General features: G+C 39.1%; 1 protein-coding gene across 3 annotated transcripts in view; it reads left to right on the top strand.

Annotated features, from left to right (window-relative positions):
• The window catches only part of COL4A3 (collagen type IV alpha 3 chain), a 151,460-nt gene that overhangs the window by 100,706 nt on the left and 30,007 nt on the right, over nt 1–20,747 (top strand). For 2 of the 3 annotated variants that reach the window (XM_081584678.1, XM_081584679.1), the window contains exons 19-32: nt 1,338–1,422; nt 2,864–2,899; nt 5,160–5,324; nt 6,854–6,946; nt 7,472–7,567; nt 9,285–9,355; nt 10,315–10,497; nt 12,557–12,725; nt 15,047–15,139; nt 16,152–16,253; nt 17,143–17,240; nt 17,818–17,968; nt 18,340–18,453; nt 19,432–19,599. In XM_081584678.1, coding sequence (XP_081440804.1) covers nt 1,338–1,422; nt 2,864–2,899; nt 5,160–5,324; nt 6,854–6,946; nt 7,472–7,567; nt 9,285–9,355; nt 10,315–10,497; nt 12,557–12,725; nt 15,047–15,139; nt 16,152–16,253; nt 17,143–17,240; nt 17,818–17,968; nt 18,340–18,453; nt 19,432–19,599 — 1,624 coding nt within the window. The remainder of the gene's footprint in view (nt 1–1,337; nt 1,423–2,863; nt 2,900–5,159; nt 5,325–6,853; nt 6,947–7,471; nt 7,568–9,284; nt 9,356–10,314; nt 10,498–12,556; nt 12,726–15,046; nt 15,140–16,151; nt 16,254–17,142; nt 17,241–17,817; nt 17,969–18,339; nt 18,454–19,431; nt 19,600–20,747) is intronic. The other variant, XM_081584680.1, reaches the window with a different exon arrangement.

Genomic DNA, 20,747 nt, shown 5'->3' on the forward strand with positions numbered 1-20,747 from the left:
CTTCACTTTTAAACTCCTTAGAGGCAGGTGATCTCTCCTTCCCACATGGACATGAATTTGATGTCCATCAGCTCCTGGCAACGGGGTGGCCATGCTGTGTATAGTGACTCTGTAGCTTGAGGAGATGAGTATGAACGAGACCCAGGCTCTGAGTTCCGCTACCTTCCTTTGCTGCCTCAGATGACAGTGGTTCTCACATTCCGAGTGCAGAACAGAGCTCCCATTTAAGACCTGCAGGTGTGACAGAAAGGTCCCTGGTGGCAGAGGAGTTACTGGGGGAGTGTGTTTGTGTCCTCCTACAAATGCAGTTCTCAGACCGCCCCCCCAGGCCAAGTAAGTTAACTCAGTAACTGAAAGAGGGTCTCAGAATTCAGCTTCTTTACCTTGCAAGCAAATGATTCAGATGACTATCCCAAGATCCTTTTAAGGGGTTGCTGGGAAGATGAAAGGCTGTTTTGTGCCAATACTTGGCAGGTACATACATATCTTTATGGATTTTATGATGGAGGAGTTTATTACACTGTTATTACTATTATTATTATGAATTCTTTTTTTTCACTTTATACATACAGTTTTAACTACAAAGTTCTTGTTATAGTTCTTTAAACAAGTCAGTAAGCTAATTGGCCCCATGCAGCATATGAAAAAAGTTTTTAAAAACTTTTATATTTCCATCTTTTTTTTTTTAATGCTCAATTCCACATAATTCTGCAGCTTCTACTGACTTCAGAGGAAGTTCTGCTTTGGAAGGAGATGGTTAAGGAAATGAGCAGAAGGTCCATTGATAACTTCAGAAATACTAATAATCCTCAGCCCTTGGACTAAGAAAACGTTTGTCTGAAGATCAATGCTGTCCTGAAATTTAGAGAAACAATGAAGTATTTTTTGATGTGTAGGTCCCAATGTACTTTGAAATAAATTTAGTCCACAGGACAAGCATTTTTAAAAAATGAAATAAAATAGAATAAAAAATATCAGAGTTGATCATATATTGTAAGAAGTTACTCTTTTGTAAAACTTTCATTTCTATACATACTCACATATATGTAGATATGTATATGTATATTTAAGTGTGTATATATGATTTGGGCCACATCATAAAATGTATTTCTAAATGAAAGCCGATGAAATATGCAATGTCATGATACCAGCTTAACTTTTAAATTTATCCATCCTATATATCTAACTGCCATATTTTTCTAACACATAAGCCTGTGAATTCAAGAAAACAAGGAAAGTATCATTTTAGTCAAAAAAGAAGAAATTGAAGTAATTGTATTTGGTGAGTTACCATAAATAGCTATCTTTTTTTTTTTTCAATTTCATTTTCCTTTAAGACAGAATATTATGACGCATACCAGGAAAAGGGAGATGAAGGAATTCCAGGCCTACCAGGGCCCAAGGGAGCTCGTGGCCCACAGGGTGAGAATAATTTTCTTCCTAAAGCATTTGCTGATCATCGTGTATCTTTTGTTCATGGCAAAATGTGTTTCAAGGCATGGGTTTATAGACCTAGAATTTGCAAGAGGAAAGGGGCAGTCTCCTAATGTTCATAGGTGGTGGTATTTTTTGATGTTTCCTAATTTTCATATTTTCCTAAGAAAATTCCTTAGGTGGTATACAGTAGATGGTAACTGATTATCTTTATGCATAATTAAATATCTTTAGACATAACATCCACATCTGATAGGAAGACACTAACATAGCCAGAGGGCAGGGAGAGGGAGTGTCCAAAACCAGCAGTCCCAGAGGGATGACATAAGAGAAAATGGAGCCCCGAAGAGCTCTCATTTGAGCAAATCGACACAAATAGGGACAAGAAGGAACTGAAGCCCTTGCTTCCTGACTTCCAGGACCGTGAATTAAAGTCACATTGACTTATATTCTGTCCCTTTTGATGGGTTGAGATGATTTTGGCTAATAAGCTCTGTATCTCACTGCACATTGAAATCCCCAGGAACTGCTGAATAAGAACCATGTCTGCATTTCTTCCCCATGATTCTGATGTAATTGCCTGGAGGAGGGCCCTGGATACTGGCAGGTCATAGAAGCTCCTTAGATTAATTCTAATATGTAGCAGGCTTGAGAACCACTGATCCAGGAAAATGATTGATATAAATAAGATTTCAAAGGAGAATTTTATTTAAACATGTAAAAATCCTCATTGTTTTAAACAAATGGACAGATAATTATTAAACACAGGTTTTAAAAAATCTGATAGGCTCACTACAAATTACTAATATACATCAAAGAGTTAGAACCCTACTCAGTGTTATAGCTATAAGTGATCTGAGATGGATCCAGGCCAAACTTGAGATTGTTGACAATTTCGGCTATTTGACCTTCTGGCCTCTGAATCATCCCGGCAAAGTGCCAAACATAGAACAGCTCTTAGGAAATGTCTGTTGAGTTATCTGAAGATGATAAAGCACTATAATTTACTTAAAAAAAATAAATTATAGTTGATTTACAACATTATATTGGTTTAAGGTGTACAACATAGTGATTCAATACTTTTGTAGGTTATACTCCATGTAAAGTTATTAAAAAATAATGGCTGTATTTCCCTGTGCTATACAATATGTCCATATTGTTTATTTATTTTATACATGGTAGTTCATGGCCTTTAATCCCCTACTTCACCCCCTCCCTGTTTTTGAGTGTTAGACATCTAAGATGAACTTCATTTCTTCTTCACAGTTTGTCTAAATGAGTGAACTTTTCTCATACTTACTTACGTGAGAGTAGAGGCAAAGTATGAAATATGTATTAGTAATTATCATTATATTGCCATCTAAGATTTCAATAACGGAAGGAGGGGATATTTCTGTCTTTGTAAACAATTACTGTTATGTGTCCTCAGGTCCCAGTGGTGCCCCTGGAGCCCCTGGAAGTCCTGGTATGTACGTGTTTCTCAGATACCAATACTACTGCTACTGCTGCTAAGTCGCTTCAGTTGTGTCCGACTCTGTGCGACCCCATAGACGGCAGCCCACCAGACTCCGCTGTCCCTGGGATTCTCCAGGCAAGAATACTGGAGTGGGTTGCCATTTCCTTCTCCAGTGCATAAAAGGGAAAAGTGAAAGTCAAGTCGTTCAGTCGTCCAACTCTTAGCGACCCCGTGGACTGTAGCCTACGAGGCTCCTCCGTCCGTGGGATTTTCCAGGCAAGAGTACTGGAGTGGGGTGCCATTGCCTTCTCCGAGATACCCAATACAAATACTATTAAAAGGAAAACATGCTGCTTTCTAATGAGTTTGCATTATTTACATAAGAGTGATGTTTCATTAATTGATATACAAGTGTTTCCAACTTCTTCATCATTAACTTTGGGACCTTCAGGGGAAAAGGGAGGAAAACTGACACAAACTGATATAGAAATGCTCTTTTTTACTTCTCAGTAGTTTCAACAACTACTAAGCTTCCCAGGTGGTGCTAATGGTAAAGAACCCGCCTGCCAACACAGCAGATGTAAGAGACGCCGGTTCAATTCCTGGGTTGGGAAGATCCCCTGGAAGAGGGCATGGCACCCCACTCCAGTATTCTTCCCTGGAGAATTCCGTGGACAGAGGAGCCTGGCGGGCTATAGTCCGCATGATTGCAAAGTCGGACACGACTGAAGAGACAGCATTTTTAACTAAGTGTCAGGCAGTAACTTTGGTGTGGAAATAGGAGGCTTGAAACTCAGAAAAAGGCACAGAGAAAGAAAAACATTAATATAGTGGCAATTAGGTTGGTTAAAGTGATAGTTTTCATAATGTATCACAAGTTGCCTAAGGATACATAGATTACAGTTTTTATACTTTACCATATATTGTTTGTGGTACATACACAATTCTGTAAAGTGTAAAAACACTCATGAATCATTAGAGTGGTTGCCTCTTGAAAGAGGAAGAAGAACAGGGTCAGGGATGGTTAATTAAGGATTAACTACAGTGGCCTCGGTTTTAACTGTCATTCTGTAGTGGGTCATCTTGTAAAAAGGAAACAAAACAAGAACAAAATAGAAAAGATTTGATAAACCTTTGCATTGATTATATTTTATTTTTCTCTATACTATGCTGTATATTTTAAAAACAATTTTGAAAATGAATTAAGATTAAAGAGAGTGAAGAACTGTATGTATATTATGATTTTATTGTAAAAGAAAAGGAAAAATGTATAAATATCATGTGTACTTGCATATACATGGAAAAATACATACCAAACTCTTAACAGCAGGTATTTCTTGAAGGTGAAATGATGCAAATGGAGATTTTAGAGGTCCGACCAAATGTTAAGAAAGAGCACCTTCCAGTAGTCTTCCCAGGTGGCTCAATGGTAAAGAATCTGCCTGGAATGCAGGAGACACAGGAGACTTGAATTTGATCCCTGGGTTGGGAAGATCCCCTGGAATAGGAAATGGCAATCCACTCCACTCTTCTTACCAGAGAATTCCATGGATAGAGGAGGCTGGCAGGCTGCGGTCCATAGGATGGCAAAGAGTCTGACACAACTGAAGCTATTTAGCACGCACAGCACACAAGACGATTGGCAGAAATAAGCTTCAAATAGGCTTCCCTGATGGCTCAGTAGTAAAGAATCCTCCTGCCAATGCAGTAGGTGTGGGTTCTATCCCTGGATCAGAAAGATCCTCTGGAGAAGAAATGGTAACCCACTCCATTATTCTTGCCTGGGAAATCCCATGGACAGAGAGCATGGTGGGCAGTAGTCCATGGGGTTGCAAAAACAGTCGGACGTGACTTAACAACTAAACAACAAAAGTTCAATTACAATTGTCTCTCTTTCTCATTTGAGACACTGAAAGATAGGCATCTTCTAGTCTCTAATAAAAAATTACAAAATATTTAGCATATATTGAATAATTTCTCCTGAAATCCTTTTGAATCAAGAGACTGCAGTGAATCCCAACCTCTGTTTCATTCCCTTGTAACAAAGCACATAAGTTACCTTGTGGGAATGGAGTGGTCTGAGCTTTGCTGTATTGTGATAGTTGAACCAGGTCACAGGTGAGGGAGAGAAGAAAATTCACTTTGTTTCATATGTTCTATATACTTTTTGATTGTACAATGTTTACAAGACTATCTCACTTTTGCAATTGAAAAGCATATGTTAATCGGGGGAAATTTTTAAATACAATAAATGATTATTTTCTCCAAGGGTCATCAATGCCTGGCCTCCGAGGAGCCCCTGGAGTACCCGGTGTGAAAGGAAGTAAAGGGGAGCAAGGGCCCCCAGGAAAGACTGCAGCAGGGCCTCCGGGGTCCCCTGGCTGTCCTGGTTCTCCAGGTCCTATGGGGTTCCCGGGACCTCCAGGCCCACCAGGTAAAGATGCTTCATGGCGCCCTTCTGTGTGCGATGCCCAATGACAGGTGTGCCCATCGGGGCAATGAGCCTTACATGCAGCTTGGCCATCCGCGTGGACCTTAGGTGTTATCTTTCCACTGGTGTTTCATTTTATTAGCTGCCTGTGAAAGCATGACTGCTTGGCAAGATCAGCCCAGCAGTAGCCTGAGGACAGAGAGGGAGGCAGGGGCAGAGGAGTGGAGCAGAGAAGGAGTGACTGTTATCACGTTGGCCTAAGCCAAGTGCAACTTCTTGTTCAGTCCCTGGAGACTGTCTTCCAAGAAGCTGTATAACTTTGTCTCAGGATAAACTTTTTGGGGACCGAGAGGCAAAAGTTTCTCCGGGGATAGGACTAACACCCTGCCACCACCACCATACACACACACACACACTTCCAGACTCTGTTTCCATGGCTTCCAGGGCATCCCATGCCTTGGCATCAGCAGGAAAGCCCCAGAGCAGGAAACTACAGGTGAGCAAAGTGAACCAAGGCAAGATGCTGCCAAGTAAAGTGGGTCAGAAACCACAGAGCTGCCACCAGAGAATGTGAAATGGTACCTGGAGGTTCTGATGAAGTTGTCCTTTTCTCCCCATCCTATGACAGAGCTACTTCACAGAATGTGTTGGCTGATAGGAGTATAGAACCTCAAGAACATACAGATCACTCCATGTATTTTAAAATACCTTTCCTGGCAGGTACCTAGGAGGTCTTGTTTTATACTCAGCCCTCCTACTAGCCTTAAGAATCTTCCAGAGATCTTTTTAAGAAAGGAGGAATCATTATTTATAGACAATATTATTAAAACATAGAAAATTAAGAAAATAATCTGGAAAACTAAATAAAGAAATACAGTTAAGTACCTAGTTATATGAGCAATATTAAAAAATAAATAAAGGGAGTTCCCTGGTGGTCTAGTGGTTAGGATTTGACACTTTCACTGCCATGGCCCAGATTCAATCCCTGGTCAGGAGAACTAAGATCTGATAAGCTGAACAGTCTAAATAAATAATAAATAAAAGCTTTCCTCTAGGCTAACAACCATCTAAGAAATTATCCTATTAATAAGCATAATGTCTAAGAACAAATCTGTTAAGTTAAGGAGTGAATCTATGTGGAAAACAAAGCAAAACAAAACTAAAATGCTTCACTATGTGTCAGGGCTCTTAGCCCTCTGGGATTTTTTCCAAATGTAGGTTTTGTGTCCTCATTTTATTGATGACAAGCCTGATGGGCATAACTCCTGAAGCTCAGGAATGTTCAAGTCACAATCTGGAACCTGGGGCACCTGCAATAGAACTGCATCTTTATTTAAAAAAAAAAAAATCATGTGTGTGATGTGAAAGGAAAGCTGGTCAGTCTTTTCAGTTGCAGATAACCTTCACAAGACTTAACTTGCAAAACAGAGATGGGGAAATGGATATAAAATAAAGACATTACTAAAACACTTGCTAATTGAAAAAAATACTTAAAGAAATAAAAAATTAGCTTTGATGTTGTCTCTTTGCAGGTGGTATTGTTTTTCGCGAAGGTCCACCTGGAGTCAGTGGACATCCAGGCCATATCGGGTCACCAGGTATCCCAGGAGTCAGTGGACCCAAAGGTTAGTTCAGCTGGTGATGTTCGATCAGAATGAGTCATTCTCATCACCTTTATCATCGCTTATTTTATACTTCCCAGAGACAATGATCCCAAATAGCAGACAGTCACAGATGGCTTCTTTTCCAAAAGGATTACCTAATAGTATTTATTTCTCTGGAAATCAATCATTTATTTAGCACCCGTGCAATAAATCATTGGCTGTTCCTAGCATGTGAGTTTTATCCTGCACTCAAGGAGAGAAAAATTGAGATAGTAAATGTTTGTTACTGGGCTCTTGAGATTTCCTCTCTATAATCCACACACACACAAAAAAGCTCAGATACAGTAAGCAGATATAATAGATAAATTATTTTTTATGAATATACATGTCCTAGATATATATGAATACATACATAATTTTCACTACATGAAAAAAATTTAGATGTAATAAATGATCATGTGGTTGGAAAATTTCAGTCCTTCCTGAGGACTCGGTGTGGGTTTGTGAATGGAGTTTGTGAGTGATGCAAGTGTGTTCTCATTGCAGGGGAGCCAGGCCTCCTGTGCACACAGTGTCCTTGTGTCCCAGGGTCTCCAGGCCTACCTGGATTGCCAGGATTAGAAGGTGAAAAAGGATTCCAAGGTAGGACAGTTTATACCCAAGTGTTTTTACAAGTACCAAAAGGCTCCGCTCACTGGACAGAAAAAAAAAGACATCAGACTGCTCAATGTCAGGATGTGGTTTACATGAATTTGGAGGGAAACCTTCAAAAACACTCTGTTAACATAAAGAAAGCCAAAAACCCCATAAAACATGGCATTTCCCTCTATTGCATTTTAGTTGCTGACTACCTGAGACAAGCCTGAGCGGAAAGGATGGGGCAAAGAACAGGGGAAGTATTTTTCTGTAGCTTCTATTTGGTACCCACGTCTCTGGGGGAAAATGTTAAAAAACCAAAAGGAAAGGAGGAGAGAAGGAACAAAAGGAAAGCTATCATAATTTTCCTACATCCCCAGAATCATCTCTGACCCAAGGTTTGAGATGCAGGTGAGCAGCTCATTGCTGCTGCCCAACCAGTTGCATTGCTATATTTTCCTTGGTTTCCTTAACGTTTGAAGAACTACAGCTATAGCTTAAAAAAGATGCATAAATGGTAAAACTGTTTTGGTTACTATAAAAGAATTCTCCTGACTCAAATCTTGCATAAAATAAAATATGAATAAACATTTGTTAATAAATTGACCTTAGATCCATCCAAAAGACCCTCTAAAGGGATCCTCTTTACCGAAATATTTCAATACCCAGAGGAACTATACAGTTGTACAGCAAAACACAATTTAGCAACAGATATCCAGAGCCTCAGAAAGGTTTTTACCTCTTTGGACCTGAAGGTACACTTTTAGGAATTTATTGTAAAGGAAATCATTGGTTAAATTTTCAGAACTAAATTTGGGGTATTTATCATAGGACTGTTTACAACAGCTAAAATTGAATAAAACAATTCAGATGTCTAAAAATAGAGACTTCGCTGGTGGTCCAGTGATTATGACTTCGACTTCCAATTCAGGTGGTGTGAGTTCGACCCCTGGTCCAAGAGATAAGATCCCAAGTGTATCTCAGCCGAAAAAGCAAAACATAAAACAGAAACAATATTGTAACGTCTTCAGTGAAGACTTTACAAATGGTCCATGTCAAAAAAATCTTAAAATAAATGCCTAGAAATAGCTGTTTTGCTGAATAAATGATCTGGCAACCCACTCCAGTATTCTTGCCTGGAGAATCCCATGGACAGAGGAGCCCGGTGGGCTGCAGTCCATGGGGTTGCAAAGAGTCGGACACAACTGAGCAACTGAACACACACACACACGTGCACGCGCACACCCACACAATAAGCTGCAGCCATTTAAACTGAAGCTACAAATACGTATTTATTGACATATGCATAGTATGATGCCAAAAAAGTATATTATGAAGTCCTACGCATTTACGGATATAAAATTTTATGAGTAATACACATGAAAATTTTAGCAAATATTATCTTCTGGTGGTAGATTTATGCATGATTCTTATTCTCTTCTTTAAGTAGAATAACATCCATTACTTTTATCATTAGAAAAAAATAAGTGTATTCCTTAAAATTATAAAGACAAGAATTTTAGGAAGCTAAAATTTGAGTACTTATTTTGAGCATTAACTCTTTTTCCAGTTTTTTAACTCCTATTGTCATCCTCCACTGTGTGTTTTAAGATAGAAATTTTCTTTCTTCAGAAGAAAACACCCTATTTTCCTCACACACTGCATTACCCTGGCTACTCCAAGTTTGTGTTCAATGACTACTTAATAATTTACTGCTTTGCAGGAGAACCAGGGGCAGCTGGCATTAAAGGAAGCCCAGGGTCCCCAGGAAGTGCTGGTCTTCCAGGATTTCCAGTAAGATTTCATAGTCTTGAAGCTTTATTTAGGTTCAATTTGGAGCACTCTGGAGATAAAGGTTGCTGTCCATACAGGTAGTCAGTTTGGTGCCTCAGAAGGAGGCTTACTTGATAGTAAAGCACTTAGTTGATACTTTTGGATTGAATGAATTAATGAATGATGTGTGAATGAATGAGTGAATTCATGAATTTATCATCATTTCAAATGGTATCAGAGACAGAAAGTAGATCAGTGGTTGCCTGAGGCTGAGGTTGGGAACAGGGATGGATGGCAAGTAGATCTGAGGGAATTTGGCGGGGTGATAGAAATGTTTTAACACTGGATTGTGGCAATCGAAGTGCAATGAGTAAATTTACTAAAAATCGTTGAGTTGTAGTCTTACAAAGGATTCATTTTACGACATTTAAATTATACTTCAATATAATTGTTAACAAATTAAAATCAGAAAGTTATATTCGGATAAATACATTTAAATCAAATTATCCATGGATGCATATTGTGGGGCTTCCCTGGTGACTGAAACAGTGAAAGAGTCTGCCTGCAATGTAGGAGGCCTGGGTTTGATCCCCAGGTCAGGAAGATCCCTCAATAAAATCATTAAAAATTTAAAACCAAAAATTATATTTGGATAAATGTATTTGAATTGAATTATCCATGGATGCATATTAAAATTTACCAGTATTCAAACATAATCTGAATTATGATGATGGTGGCATCATATTGAATTATATTATTATAGGTGTTGCATTGAATTATACTAACTGAACTTTACTGAATTTTTTCATAGTTTTGGAAGTAAAAATAAAGCCAAAAAGCTTGACATTCTTGTGGGTCAAAGAAAGTGTCTGAAAAATAATTCATGTTCATTAAAATTGACAAGTTCTTACTGACATTTTTTTAAGATTGACAAGAACAACTGTACCCTATGCAATGCAGACATTTCTGTACTACCCTAGGGATTCCCAGGTGCTCAGGGTCAGCCAGGACTTAAAGGAGAAAAAGGTGAAGCTTCTCGGCCGGAAGGAGAAGTGGGTGCCCCAGGGGATCCAGGACTCCGAGGACATCCTGGAAGAAAGGGCTTGGATGGCATTCCTGGAACTCCGGGAGTGAAAGGATTACCAGGACCTAAAGGAGAACCGGTTGGTACCCAGCAACTTTTTCCAAATTACCTTCCTTCTGAATGAAGGGCTCTAAAGTTAAGACATCAGCTGATCTCGTTTCAAAAAATTATTGGCCTTTCAGCACAGTTCATCCCTCAAACCAGAACAAATATTTATAGTATTTTGACAAAATAAATATGTAGCACTCAATATCTTTTTTTCCCTCAATGATTTTTTTTCAATCCAAATAAAATTCCACATTGACAATGATCTTGTCTCATACACAAGTAATAATTCCACATTTGTATCAAATGAGTTTATAGGGAAGTTCAGAAAATGATTAGTAACAAAGTTTTAGTCAGTATATTGGGGACATTGTTCATTCTTTTAAGTAAAAATAAAGGCCTGAAAGGACAAAATATTTAGTGTAGTCAAAAAAATCTAAAGGGTTGTCATTTACAGTACTTAAGCTTGTATAAATCCTGTCTTTTCATGTATAGAATCTCTCACATGTTCAAGTGAGAGGTTCTTACTCACCTTTATTTTAAATGTCATAGAGGCAGAGGCTGACCACCTATCACATATATCTGAGAGGTTCACAAGGCATGCTACCCACTGTGTTTCATGAAATACCAGTTTCTCCAAGGCTTATCAGTGTCATCCAATCAAAAGTGTTCTACTTTCAACAGGGAAACTTGGAAACAATTTAAAGCTTCATTCACAAACCATTTAATATGAGAATATGAATTGACTCCCCAAATGTAGATGTGATATGCAATCTTTCCTACACCATTTTGTGTACAAAAACCCTTTTTGGCCAGAGCAGCTAGCAGTGCCAATGTTTCAGACTCATCTTTGGCAAACTGCCAGCTGTCCCTCCAAGGTGGTAGTTATGCTTAAAAAGGGCTGGAGTACGGAATTCTTTTGTTCTAGTATTAATACAGTCCATGAAAGTGATAGTCACTCAGTCGTCTCCAACTCTTTGCGACCCCATAGACTGTAGCCTGCAGCCTGCCAGGCTCCTCTGTGCATGGAATTCTCCAGGCAAGAATACTGGATTGGGTTGGCATTCCCTTCTCCAAGGGATCTTCCCTTTCTGGGGATCAAACCTGGGTCTCCTGCACTGCAGGCAGATTATTTACCGTCTGAGCCACCAGAGAAGCCCAATACAGTCCATATGATGCTCCTATTTGCATCTCCCTATTTTTTTTTTTTTGTTAGTTCTTATTATGTCCCAGAAAGTAAGGGAGTATCAAGGAGCTGTTTTGAGTCTTACACTCTGCCATCATAAAAGAAGGACTACTTAGCCACCTATTGACATTGAACAATGAAAGTTCAGTCAGATGGGCTTCCCTGGTGGTGCAGAGGGTAAAGAATCTGCCTACAGTGTGGGAGACCTGGGTTTGATCCCTGGGTCAGGAAGATCCCCTGTGGAAGGGAATAGTTTCCCACTCCATTATTCCTGCCTGGAGAATCCCATGGACAGAGGAGCCTGCCAGGTTACAGTCCATGGGATTACAAAGATTCAGACACAACTGAATGACTAACACTTTCACTTTCACTTGGGAGGAAAGAGGAACTTCGATTATTTTGTCAAATTCAACATCAAAAGATATGACTCATTTTCAAAGCTAGAGATGATGAAATTAACAACAACAACAAAAAAAGATTTAAGAAAAAATTAATACGGACTCAATATCTCCTCTGTAATGAAGATATCTGGTGAAAACCAATCAAATGATGATTTGTTGTACTGGGTTTATTTTAGAAATGTGACGTTAACATGAATGTCAACTCTGATGCCCTTTGCATCATTGGCCAATTTGAGCTGAGTTTTCTGGGCTGTTACATGCATAGCATCCCATTGTAGGACATCTCAAGTGGGACTTGAGAAAGTTAATGACATGTTGCTGGATCCCAAAAGGCAGGAAACAACAGACATCATTCAGTACTTATTTTAGAAACAATGCCTCCAATAACAACCGCCTTTTAATTCAGGATCTTCTCAATGATGACCTAACTGATATTCATATTCATGTGAGATTGTGTAAGGAGATACTGGATGAATCACTATCCAAACATATTCCTATTAATACAGGCCCTGAGCGGTGAGAAGGGGGACCCAGGTCTTCCAGGGGATCCTGGTATCCCTGGATACCCAGGACCCATAGGACCGGCTGGACCATCAGACTATGGACCACAGGGAGAGCCTGGTCCAAAGGGCGCCCAAGGACTTCCTGGAGCCCCTGGACTACCTGGAGAAGCCGGTTGGTTAGTTTTCTTTCCAGTCCTGTTTTCCTGTGGAGTGGATTGGTGGTTCCTAGAGCTAGAGGGAATGTAACTCCCCCAAGACTAATGAATATATAGAAACTTACTTCTAATAAGAAGACTGTGTCAACTTGTAGACTCTGGGAAAGAACATGGAGGCTGTGAGAGAGAGCAATGTTACTGAGCAACACAGTTGAAATTTCCTAGGAATAGTCTATATCCATTCCTGATATAGATAAATGGAATGAATAGATCCCAAGAGATGAGTGGAAGTCAGTTATGACAAAGGGGAGGCAGAAAACTGTAGAATTGACCTTGAGAAGCCTCTTCCTATTGTAATTGCAATTTGTTCTTTTTGATCCATAACCTCAAAAATGGTTTATGAATAAAACTTCAAAACATCTAAGGCAAATGAAGAAAAGTTGTATTGACAATAGTCGTAAAGTGCCATTAATGTTGGGATCTATGTGTACTGAACATAGCTGCGGTATTCAGGAGGGATTGGACTCTCATGTTCACCCCTGGTGGAAACCATGGCTGAAAAGGAGAATTTCCTGTTCCTGACAGTGTTAAGTAATGCTGCACTGGTAATTTTTTACTTCTAAAATCACTTTAGTGATTCAATACCAGTGGTCTCCAAATCTTTTTATAGCATCCCTCACCAGGAATAAAATTTTGAATGCAGTATCCCCTGTAGTATTCGCATACATTTATATATACATTCCTCAAACAACACTATATGGGAGTTAGGGTCACCAACTCTCCACGTGTATAACTTAGAGTCAGGTTTTCTGTGTGCAGCTCCTCCCTATCTGTGTAGTTCACCCTAGCCTGTCATGTAGTACTCTAACATTTACTATTGAAAAAATCTGCCAATGAGTGGACCCTTGCAGTTCAAACCCATGTTGTTCAAGGGTCAACAGTACATTATAAATTGCATGCATGCATTTCTGTCCATACACATATGTAAAGCTTATTTTATGGTTATAAATACATGAGTATTTTTTTCTGCCCCTTACTTTAAGGCTGATATTCTAACCCAAAGATTGGCATACTATAGCAGACCACAGTCTAAATCCAGCCCACCTCCTACTTATGTATAGTCTACAAGCTAAGAGTGGTTTTTATATTTTCAATTATTGGAAATTTTTTTTTGAGTAATATTTCGTGACTTGTGAAAATTATAGGCAATACAATAGACACTAAAAATTGTATTTCCTATTAAGTTTTATTGGGACACAGATTGTTCCTCACTATTCTCACACTAGGAAAGCAGAGTTATTTCAACAGAGACACATCTGGACCATAAAGTCTAAATTATTTACCATCTGTCCCTTTAACAAATAAGTTTACCATTTTCTAATTCATCTTCAAATCCTCTGTTCTTTTAAAGGGAATTTTAATGAAGGACTCCATTGTCATAAAATATATTATCATCAAATTTCTCCCATCACATTACTGTAAACTTATTTTTTCTATAAATATATGAATATATGGGTGATTCTAATCAGTAAAAATTGTTTTAATATTGGCCACTGTTTTCAGAGGGCTTATCTAGTGGCTCAGCAGTAAAGAATCTGCCTGCAATGCATGAGAATCAGGAGACCCAGGTTCAATCCCTGGGTTGGGAAGATTCCCCTGGAGGAGGGCATGGCAACCCACTCCGGTATTTTTCCTGGGAAATCCCATGGACAGAGGAGCCCGGCAGGCTATGGTCCTTGGGGTTGCAAAAAGTTAGACACAACTGAAGCAATTGAACATGCACACACACACACACTTTGGTCAAAACATTATCTCAAATCTTTACCTGGGAAGCAGTCATTATTTCTTCAACACATGAGAACTCAGGTTAAAAAACACACCTGAGCTCACAGACCTTACAAAGAGCAGGGCCAAGATTCAAGCCCAGTTCAACCTGTCAAGTCTCACTTAGTGGTTTATTCAGTAAACCATACTGTCTTCCTGTGAAAACTAGTCACCCAATAAATAAATACCCTACCAGTATTCACTAACAGTTAGGCTGAATTCCATATTATCAATATTTTTTTTAGAATAGTTCTCTTTTAATAGATCAGCATGTTGGACTACTAACTAAAACATGGTTTAGCCAATAACAGATGCTTATAAATGTTTGTCAATTGAATAAGAGAGTTTCTATGAGCTTGTCTTCCTTAAGCCAGATTTGAAGCCTATGGAAGCAGAGATTATATTTTATATCCCTTGGGGTATGTTTATGAATCACTTATAACTATGTTTTTCCCTTCTGAACAAATAAAAACTTCAATATGCAAACCAATCTTATGCTGTAAATTTTCTTAAGGTCCTGAGGGAGAAACTGGTGTTTCAACACCAGTCCCAGGGCCCCCAGGACCCCCTGGGCCTCCAGGCCGTGCTGGTCCCCAGGGTCCACCTGGTGAGTATCCCCTTTGCCATGTCTGGTACATGGGAGCAGATGGCCCCCTGACTTTCCTGGTTATAACTCTCCCATTAGAAGGAAAACAGATTCATTGGCTGCAATAAAGAGCTCAGGTCACAGGGGACAAGCCAACAGGCAGGCGACTTGCTGTTGTCCTTTGAGGTTATCTGGACTATTCCCATTAGTACTTCTGATTCCAAAATAGAATTGATACAATTCCTTAATAGGGATTGGAGAGAAGAACAGACTTCCTGGATTTTTGGTGGAGGAGCAAGCAATGTGAGCTGGTGGTTGATTGGGACAGTTCCCATAGCTCCTTCATTTGAAAGCTTAACTTCTTTGCCAACATCATCTAAAACTTAACACTACATTCATGCTGGGGGGAGGGGGGCATATAGTTCAAGATATCAAAAATAATTCATTTTAGAAGTTAAATTATATTTTCAAAATTATTTACAATATCGTATATTAATGCATATATATGGAATCCAGAAAAATGGTACTGATGATCCTATTTGCAGGACAGCAAAGGAGATGCAGACATAAAGGTCAGACTTTTGCACGCAGTGGGGAAAGGAGAAGGTGGGATGATTTGAGAGAGTAGCATTGAAACATGTACGTCACCATATGTAAAACAGCCAGTGGGAATTTGCTGTATGAGGCAGGGAACCAAAGCCACTGCTCTGTGACAACCTAGAGGGGTCGGGTAGGATGGGGGGTGGGAGGGAGATTCGAGAGGAAAGAGACATGTGTATACCTATGGCTGATTCATGCTGATGTAAGGCAGAAACCATCACCATTTATAAAGTAATTATCCTCCAATTAAAAACAAAATTTTAAAAAATTATTTGTGCTTCCTAATGATAAGCTCATTAGATAGGAATGGGTAGGAAGTTGGGGTTATTATTTCTTAATTTCCAAAAAGGTCTGGGACGATGCAGAAACAAACATCTTGTTTTATGGCAAGATACAGGGAAGGTGCTGACATGGATGTCTATGTGTTTTCAAGGTATCCCTGGATCGACAGGAGAATGTGATCTGGGTCTCCCGGGGCCTGAGGGTGAACCAGGAATTCCAGGAATTGGATTCCCTGGGCCTCCTGGACCTAAGGGTAAGTTTTCAAAAAATTTTAAACACAAGGTTCATTGTGGATATTTATAAAATGTAAACATATGTAATGAGTAGCATAGGAAATATCCATTAAATCCTTCAAAATTATGTTTTCCACTAGTCTTAAATGGGGAAAAAAATCTTACAATAATTTTAAGCAAAAAAGGAAGAATTCACAATTTATGCAGTCTCATCTCAATTGTATTTTTTAAAATGCACAGAAGAAACTGGAAGAAAATTCACCAAAATGGTGATAATGATTCTTTTTGATTGTGGGGTTGTAAGGAATTTAGTCTTCTTAATAGATACCTGTACTTTGTTGTTTTTGTTGTTTAGTCACTCAGTCGTGTCCAACTCTTTCAACCCCATGGACTGCAGCACGCCAGGCTTCCCTGTCCTTCACCATCTCCAGAGTTTGCTCAAACTCATGTCCATTGAGTCGATGATGCCATCCAACCATCTCATCCTCTTTTGCCCCCATCTCCTCTTGCCCTCAATCTTTCCCAGTATCACAGTCTTTTCCAATGAGTCAGTGCTCACATCAGATAGCCATGTAAAAATTCATTTGGCTGTACACTGTATGTGAACTATACTTGTAAAAAAAGGCAGCCAAATTGCATCAGTATCAGTGGTTTAAACTAGAATTGCCAGAATTTAGTGGCTCTAAACAGCAAAAATACAGAAGGTAATTTTTTTAAACTGGGAACCAATGTAGTCCAATTTGGAATTGACTTTTTTAAAGTGCTAATTTAGCAGTTGTCTTTCTCATTTTTCAAACTTTCATGAAAACACCTAAGGCTGCTTGCCTTGCAAAAGCACTTCAAGATGAGAAAGCTACTGCTTAGGCTCTTTTAAGACTTATCTTACAACCTTTATTATTTTTTCTCTAGGAGACCAAGGGTTTCCAGGAACCAAAGGATCACCAGGTTGTCCTGGAGAAATGGGAAAGCCGGGCTTACCTGGAAAGCCAGGCCTCCCAGGAATCAAGGTCTTGGAGAATTAAAATTTAGACTAATATGGGGGAGTAGAGGGGCAATTACAGTTGGCCAGTTCGTATGCTCCTGCCAGTCAGGATGCTCTGGGCGCAGAAATTATCAATATATTTGTAGATGATGAAGATACTGATTTTTTTAAGTTTCTTTAAATTATTCCTCCCCTTTAGAAAGGAAATAGAAGGTGTAAGAATGCCAAGTTGCCTCTCTATTTCTTCCTTAATCTTCAGAAGCATTTGGAGCTCTTAAAATGGGAAAACTTTAGAAACAAACATGGATAGCTATGAGAAAAACTATCAAAAGGAGAGACATCTAGACTGTTTGTAGAAAATTCCACAGTCTTCTTAAAAAGTAGAGGCTAGGAAGAATTACTAAGCACAATTTTATTTAAAAAGTCAGCAACTAGAGTTGAAAAAGGGAAGTGGATGGAATGGTGGTGACTGTGCAAAAAGGGATGTAGAACCTCCACCTTGGAGATATTATTTTCAAGTAAATAGCTCTAAAGACCAGTCTACAGTCAGTAAGGATTTGAAAGCATGATGCAGTGAAACTAACATCATTTTTGTGCTCTAGGGAGAGCCAGGACCAGCCATGCCTGGAGAACCCGGAGCGCCAGGTTTGCCAGGAGAAAGAGGCAGCTCTGGGGAAAATGGAGAAATTGGACTCCCTGGACTTCCGGGTCTCCCTGGAGTTCCAGGAACTGGGGGGCTTGATGGACCACGAGGTACAATAGCAAGTAGGGTTACCTTTTTCCACTGTGAGCTCAGCTACAATGCTGCCATTTGAGTGTGTAAGTGCTCTACAAGTGGAGAATTCTTCTCAAACAAACTTCTAGCTCAATAAATAGAATGTGGGAGGCTTAATTATTTTTCCATTCAACTTTCCATTCCATTGCTGCCCTACCTTTGTTCCCCCTTCCTTCCTTCCTTCTTTTCTTTTAACCAGTGTCCTCTGTATTAGGCATAGGACTATGTACTATCAATGGTACTAAATATAAGTTCCATTCAGGGGGCAAAGTTATAGGAGAATGACTGGAATAGCAATACTAAGACCCTGGGTTTGGCACCTTACTGTGTTTGGGACTCTATTTTGCAGGGGATCCAGGGAAGCCCGGGCCACCTGGAGAAAGAGGACCCCCAGGAAGGTGCACAGAGGGTCCCAGGGGAGCTCAAGGACTTCCAGGCTTAAATGGATTGAAAGGGCAACAAGGTAGGGGGAGGCCCTTGAAACCAATCACCAGGTGGGCAAGTGACACGGGACTCTTCCCCCTGAGCTTTGCTGCCTAACATGAGAAATGTCCAGTAACAAGTCCTGACCACTGTTCAGTGGGAAAAGTGATTTCAAAAACAGAAACCTGTTGTCATAGATTCGCTGCAATGAGTACCATCTATAGAGTAAGAGACCTGAAGTTACTACAGTAAAATTGGTCTATGTCTTGTATGCAAGAAAATATGAACACTGAAATTACATACAGATATATATTTACACATATATATATATAAACTCTCAAAAATATTTTACCTTGAATACTTTCATACGTATATTAAAGTGGTAAATTTATCCTAATTATTGAAACAGAGTGAATGTATGCAAAGATATGTGTTTACAAGTTACAAACTAGAACATATAGTCAGTTGCTTTACAAGCAACATAAAAGAATACGAAAATAAATCTAATTATGAAGATTAGGTGGTCATGGAAAATTTACTGTCTTTTTGGCTTCTCTCAACCAGATTTGTGAACTATTTCTGGGGAAAAAAAAATCCTTTTAGGACTCAGCTACCACACTTCTAATATGTTCACAAGCAAAATTTTAGCCAAAATGTTAATTGTTGGAGGGGTGCTGTTATTGTTTCCAGAAGCATCTGGGACTTGCCAGATGAGTGGTTCAGTACCAGTCCTGCAGGTTAAAGACTAAGCCACGTCAGCGAGTGCATCCCAAGATGTGCCTGCAGGACTAGAAAATAAAGCTAAATTCTACACTATCATCACTTCATGAAGCATTGAAACACAGAATCTTAAAGCCAGAAGGGATCTTTGAATTCTACAAAAGGGGACCTAAATCAATCAATTAAATCATTCGATTAGATAAGGGTGCGATTTGCTCAAATCACAGAGCTAAATATTTACCTCCATGAAATGAAAGCAACTGTGTGCTCATTTTCTCATTCATTCACTTATATACAGGCAGAAGAGGTGAAACAGGGCCAAAGGGAGACCCAGGCATCCCGGGCTTGGATAGGTCAGGATTTCCTGGAGAACCTGGACTACCAGGAATGCCAGGTCATCCAGGGGAGATGGGACCACCTGGTCCAAAAGGATATCCGGGAAATCCAGGATTCTTAGGGCCACCAGGTATCCTTGCTTTTGTTATTCTTCTTCCCTCTTCTTCCACATTTTCCTTTTAAGTTACTGTTGTTAAGTCAGTCGTGTTTTCATTTGTTTTCCTTAGCATGAATAGAATATTAGATTTCTAATTAAAAAAAAATAGACATGCAACAAGTAACAAGATTTACTATATAGCACAGGAACTATACTTAATATTTTGTAATAACATATAATGGAAAATAATCTCAAAAATAATATATGTGTATATGTATGACTGAATCACTTTGCTGTGTACCTGAAACATTGTGAGTCGACTATACTTCAATAAAATATATATATAAAGAAAAAATAAAAACTCACAACAACAAAAACAAACAAAAAAGACTTTAAGACCTGAACAATAAAACTCCTAGAAGAAAAATAAAATTACAAATTCAATCTCTTTACTTCTTACAGATCTATTCAGACTTTCTATTTCTTCTGGAGTCAATTTTGGTAATCTGTGCCTCTCTAAGAATTTGTCCTTTTTGTCTAAGTTATCTAATTTTCTGGCATATCATGGTTCATAGTATTCCCTTATAATTCATTTTATTTCACTACTTTTTATGGTTTTTATGTTTGGGGGAGAACGTTTCAACAGTCTCTTCATGGTGTAAGGACCTTGCTGATCTCTCCTCAAGAGACGAGCCCAGAACAGCATTGACATATATGCATGACAAGGTGTAAAATAGGTAGCTAGAGGGAAGCTCAAAAGGGAGGGAATATGTGTATACTTAAAGCTGATTCCTTTTGTTGTACAACAGAAGCTAATATAACACTGTAAAACAATTATACTCAAATTTTTAAAAGTTAAAAAGAAATTGAAAAAGGGCTCAATCTGCTAATTAACATTTCATTTATACTACTAAGCCTCTAGTATATGCCATCACTGTTCCAGGCCCTGGAGACACATTGCTGAATAAGACCCCACCTCCGACAGTGAGGACACAATAACAAATACATTGAAGAACTAAATTCATCTAGAGACGAAGGCTGTGAAGGAAGTAAGATAAGGGAATGTAACAGAAAGTCATTGATCAAGGGTTGGGAGGAGGAAAGGCTCCCGAACTTTAGCCACAGTCTCTCCTCACCCACAAGTATGATGCACTACCAATGACTTCTACATCTGTGATGTG

This window comes from Giraffa tippelskirchi, chromosome 3, assembly GCF_054371585.1.
Source record: "Giraffa tippelskirchi isolate mGirTip1 chromosome 3, T2T-mGirTip1v1.2.pri, whole genome shotgun sequence".
Classification (NCBI taxonomy): domain Eukaryota; kingdom Metazoa; phylum Chordata; class Mammalia; order Artiodactyla; family Giraffidae; genus Giraffa; species Giraffa tippelskirchi.